The sequence below is a fragment of the Musa acuminata genome, chromosome BXJ1-4, assembly GCF_036884655.1.
Source record: "Musa acuminata AAA Group cultivar baxijiao chromosome BXJ1-4, Cavendish_Baxijiao_AAA, whole genome shotgun sequence".
Lineage (NCBI taxonomy): Eukaryota > Viridiplantae > Streptophyta > Magnoliopsida > Zingiberales > Musaceae > Musa > Musa acuminata.
In genome coordinates, this window is record NC_088330.1 from 11,295,444 (window position 1) to 11,301,443 (window position 6,000).

General features: G+C 37.3%; 1 protein-coding gene across 1 annotated transcript in view; it reads right to left on the reverse strand.

Moving 5' to 3' along the window:
• Positions 1-4,488, reverse strand: part of LOC135648772 (myosin-11-like) — a 29,190-nt gene extending 24,702 nt beyond the window's left edge. The window contains exons 1-2 of the mRNA XM_065166706.1: positions 4,182-4,488; positions 2,694-2,822 (exon numbers count right to left, since the gene is read on the reverse strand). Of these exons, the coding sequence (XP_065022778.1) occupies positions 2,694-2,822; positions 4,182-4,184 (132 nt within the window). The 5' untranslated portion in view covers positions 4,185-4,488. The remainder of the gene's footprint in view (positions 1-2,693; positions 2,823-4,181) is intronic.
• Between the last annotated feature and the right edge of the window lie 1,512 nt (positions 4,489-6,000).

A 6,000-nucleotide genomic window follows, 5' to 3' on the forward strand; every position in this document is an offset into this window, starting at 1 on the left:
CGTCTGGGACTGCGGCGTAATGACCTAGTACGCCCGTAGTCGATGAGTCAAGTGAATTATGGAGATAATAATTCACTGAGCCAGAAGAAGTTCTAATAGGTATGACTCACGGCCAACTTGATATTAGGCCTAGAGAGTCACACACATATGGTAGGTGTTGCGACGAGTAGAAGTTCGGATATGAGATATCCGTTGGAGCCCCTGAATTATTGGATCCCATAGATGAGATCCAATAAGAGTCAATGATAGATTATTTGGTAGAGACTCACTAATCTAAGAGGCTTGGGTAGTTGGATGGAAATCCAATACTCAATAGGGCAGGATCCATTAGAGTTAAGTTGATAGGAGACCTCTATAAATAGGAGGGAACCAAAGGGCCATAGGCAAGACCCTTTTGGCTGCCACCTCCTATTCTCCTCTCCCCCTCTCCTCGTCAACCTGCAGCCCCTATTTGGGGCGTGTGAATAACAAGAAAGGTCGGCCCCTTCTTAGTTATGTGGTGCGTGCAGCGAGAAGATTTGAGCACCGATTTGAGAAGCGTCTTTGTAGCCTCTGCCATATGAATTATCACTAGAGAAAAGGACAGTTGATCTCCTTCATCCTCTCCCACAGATCTACAGGAATTCAAGGATATACGATCTCCCTAGATAACGCACATCCCTTAACACGTGTAGTTTTTTGGTTTTACGGGTTTTTGCGCACCAATCTTCGTACGATAATAATAGACTATTTTTCTATAGAAATATGGGATTTTTGTTTTCTGTTCTTCTACTGCGTATATGATGTCGCCCCTAGATTTCCCAACATGTTGAACAATGATGCCACAGTGATAGTGTCACTTCTCTTTATTGAATAACTTCCATGATTGTATAAAAAGTCTCAAAATTAAGCAATGCTTCATAAACCTCCCTAGAACAAGGCCTAGCTATGGGGCATATCAAGGAACAACTAGTCAGTCAATAGGCAAATCACAACCACATTTTTGTAAAAACAAAGTGTTTTCTAAGGACAATAGCAAATCATGAAGTACTAACAAGGTTATGGGATTAACACCTCTTGCACCTAATAAAAAAAAACATGTCAGTCCTATATTTCAGTAGATTCAGAAGCAAAACATTGGAAAGAATGTTTTCAGCCTAAGCATAACCAGTGGTAAGCCAAAATGTTTTCAGCCTAAGCATCACCAGTGGTAAGCCAAAATGTTTTCAGCCTAAGCATCACCAGTGGTAAGCCAAAAAACATAGTAATAAAATAACATAATGGTAATCTTGAATAGATGCTTTGCTTGTAGATATCCAAGGGAGAATAGTTATTTCATGTAGCCATTCTTTCAAACTATATAGCATGTTAACAATATGCCCTAGGTTCCACAAAACTGCTAAACAGCAAATGTAACATTAGCAGCAAAATTTGGAAAGTCAAGAATTAGGTATAAACAAATGGAAGACATAGAAACCGAATGTCAGCCATACACCTGTGACTTGTTCAGCGTATTATTACATAGACATAAACTAAAAGATAAAAAATCTAGATTATATATCAATTAGTTTTTTTGATACCAAATACAACGCACTAAAACTTGTTCACCTATTTGTGGTTAGGATAACTTGTGAAATGATTTCAGGATAATAATAAAATAGACTAAAAATGTATCTATCAGGATAACTTGTAGTAGTTGTTGGGATAAAAGCTTGGAAAAAGGAATTAAATCCAATATAATTAACAAAAGAACAAGATTTAGAAATCACCCGAAATCACAAATTAGCTAACCTGAGAAATGATTTCACCCCTTCGTGCAGTTTTATGGTTAAACCCAAGGTCTGCCATACCGAAGCGTACCGCCCGTACCGTGCGGTATGTACCGGTCCGACAGGTTACCGATACACGGACTGCCCGGTACCGTTACAGTGCTACATTACTATACTGTAGCACTGCTACAGTATGAAAAAGTATAAAATTGTTCGGTACACCAGGGTGTACCGCTCGGTACGCCCTGATGTACCGCTCGGTACACCGATACCGTACCGTACCGAGCCCTGGTTGAAACGCCGGTACAGTACGGTACGGCGAACCTTGGTTAAACCAATTCCCCAAGAATAAGACTGGATATTTCTCGACTGTGGTCACCACTGTAGGGGTTAAGTTTGATGAGTTGTGAAGTCAAACATTCAGATCAAATCTAATACATGTTTCATCACATCATCTCCCTCCATTCTTAATAGTGGAACTTACAGGGAACCCCAAAGGGGCAAAAGTAGTAACATTAAAGTTTACTGATAAGTCATTTTTAGATTCAAAGCATCCATTGTAGAGGTGGAACGAGAACTGCCTTCAAGTCCATTCCCAAAATAATAAGAAAGGAGGAAACTAGGTACAAAATATAAAATAGATAACCTCACAAGTATGAATATGAAACTGCATTGATTTGGTTTGGAACTTCCGTAAGTTAATGAAGTTTGTCAGGAAGAATGAATGAGTCATGTTGTTTACAGAAGTTTGTGGGTAAATGAATCATCCATGTTCAAACTCGACATCAATTATGTTCAGCGATACGCTTATCTGTGTAGAAACAGATTACCAAAGTATCAGGTGATATGGAATCTCATCAGCTTAATGCCATATATCTAGGTCTATTTATCTACTAATCATAATGCTTAAATGGAACTGGAGTTAAGCAGTAGCAATCAATTTACCGTTTTCCCATTAGAAGTTTGAACCTCAGCATTTTGACCAGTAATCTTAGCGACATGTCCATCAATCCAAGCTACTGCTGGATCTTCAACCCATACAAGAGAACCTATAATTATATTAACTGGTGTTCCCTGCAATAATTAAAAAAGGTAAATTGTAATCATGTTCCCAGTTTAGGAAAAAAAATAGTGCACTAGCAACTTCTTTCCCCAACATGAAAATACTTTAATGACATAAATTAAACAATACATTCACAATGGTGAGAAAAAAATCAATGTAGCCAACCCAGAAAGATGGCACATGACAGATTGTTATTGTTGTTTATGAGTTTATTAATAACCTAGAATAAAGATTCACAAATCATTATATAAATCACACCCATGTCCAGCAATATCTTGCGAAACTGTGGAACCCCTATTAGCTTAATCAGATCTCCGATACAAACAAATTCCACCTATCTTTCCCATAATACCAAGTGGAGAACATTGATACAATCAAGTTTTACACACAAAAGTGCATTAATGCAATATTTAGCTACAATTCTTCTTGAGTTCTTATGTTTCCAACAAAAGTTAACAGAACAATTATATACTTTCAGTTAGTTATTCTCGTCTTTAGCTTATTGTATTGAAACCAGCAAAAGTTTCCTAAAATTTCAAGCCTCAATAGTTTCTAATTCACGATTAAAACTTGAAGCCTATGAAGCATGGACACAAACACATACATAAACTCAACGACTTGAAAAATCTCACAAGAGTAGGAGACACAAAATTTAATAAAAAAGTATTCTTTTATAAATCTATGTATAAAGGTATGCTACGCTCAATCTGGATAATTTATAACCACCATATATCTAACTTAATAATGATCAATCATCTAAATAACAAATATTTTGATAAGGTCATTTAGTCCCACATTAGTTGAGGAGTATGGGAACCAAGGGCTCATAAATCCGTCGAGTCTCCCTTACCCTCAGAGGCGTCTTTTGGAGATCACATGCTCCGAAAGGACAAAATCGTGCGGGTACACCCATCGTCCAAAGCAGACAATTCCTTACGAGCCTACAAGAGACTTGCACCTCGGTCGAGCAAACTTGCTCCCGAGCCCATGCGGGCACACGCAAACACAAACAACAAGGACAATTATATTTGTAGCACATTAAAATCCCGTTGGTACACAAAACCGGCACCGCAAGAACTCTGAAGTATTGGGCTTCATAGCTTTCAGCAATTTTTACTGTGAATTTGTGTTATGATATGTAGGGCACGTTGTGATCTTCCCAATGAGTAATAAGTAGTAGATTTAATTTTGAAGTCAGCTCAAAATTAAATTTCCCTCATGACATGATATATGTCACCCTTCTTTAATTCAAAATCTTGAAAATACATTCAAGATCAAGAGAACAACATCAAGAACGGAGGCACTTCCGAGAACGTAAACCAAAGAAACAAAAAATGCATAAGCAGGGATCCAGGGCAAGGTATCCGGACCATTTTGGATTGGCTCGCATCGAACTTCCTCTTCTGGGAAGTAGGAAGGAGGAGGAGAAGAGAAGACGCTCGACGACGACGATGGAGGAGCGGAAGAGGATGTGGCCGTCGCGGGGGGGAGAAGGGCTGGGAACCCAGTGACGGGACGAGCGGGGAGTAGGGGGATGCGTTTCGACCGAAAGCGATGTAGCGCGAAACCCCGCCATTCGGAGATGCCGCGCGACGGGAGCCATGGGAGGGCCCGTGTCATCCGCGGGCGCGGATGGTGGCCATTGGCCGTCGTCTCCCTTCACCTGCGCCACTTCCCTCGGAGCTCTCTCTCTCTCTCAGACACGGACTTATAAATCCGATCACTAAATCAAATAACTCAGGGGTTTCATATATATACATACATATATATATATATATATATATATATATATATATATATATATATATATATATATATATATATATATATATATGTATATATATATATATGTATATATATATATATGTATATATATATATATGTATATATATATATATATGTATATATATATATATGTATATATATATATATATGTATATATATACATATGTATATATATACATATGTATATATATACATATGTATATATATACATATGTATATATATACATATATATATATATACATATGTATATATATACATATATATATATATATATATGTATATATGTATATGTATGTATATATATATATATATATATATATATATATATATATATATATATATATAGGGTAGTAGGGTTCCACTATTAAGAATGGAGGGAGATGATGTGATGAAACATGTATTAGATTTGATCTGAATGTTTGACTTCATAACTCATCAAACTTAACCCCTACAGTGGTGACTACAGTCGAGAAATATCCGGTCTTATTCTTGGGGAATTGGTTTAACCAAGGTTCGTCGTACCGTACTGTACCGGCGTTTCAACCCGGGCTCGGTACGGTACGGTATCGGTGTACCGAGCGGTACACCCTGGTGTACCGAACAATTTTATACTTTTTCATACTGTAGCAGTGCTACAATATAGTACTGTAGCACTGTAGCGGTACCGAACAGTCCGTGTACCGGTAACCTGTCGGACTGGTACGTACCACACGGTACGGGCGATACGCTTCGGTATGGTAGACCTTGGGTTTAACCATAAAACTGCACGAAGGGGTGAAATCATTTCTCAGGTTAGCTAATTTGTGATTTCGGGTGATTTCTAAATCTTGTTCTTTTGTTAATTATATTGGATTTAATTCCTTTTTCCAAGCTTTTATCCCAACAACTACTACAAGTTATCCTGATAGATACATTTTTAGTCTATTTTATTATTATCCTGAAATCATTTCACAAGTTATCCTAACCACAAATAGGTGAACAAGTTTTAGTGCGTTGTATTTGGTATCAAAAAAACTAATTGATATATAATCTAGATATTTTATCCTTTAGTTTATGTCTATGTAATAATACGCTGAACAAGTCACAGGTGTATGGCTGACATTCGGTTTCTATGTCTTCCGTTTGTTTATACCTAATTCTTGACTTTCCAAATTTTGCTGCTAATGTTACATTTGCTGTTTAGCAGTTTTGTGGAACCTAGGGCATATTGTTAACATGCTATATAGTTTGAAAGAATGGTTACATGAAATAACTATTCTCCCTTGGATATCTACAAGCAAAGCATCTATTCAAGATTACCATTATGTTATTTTATTACTATGTTTTTTGGCTTACCACTGGTGATGCTTAGGCTGAAAACATTTTGGCTTACCACTGGTGATGCTTAGGCTGAAAACATTTTG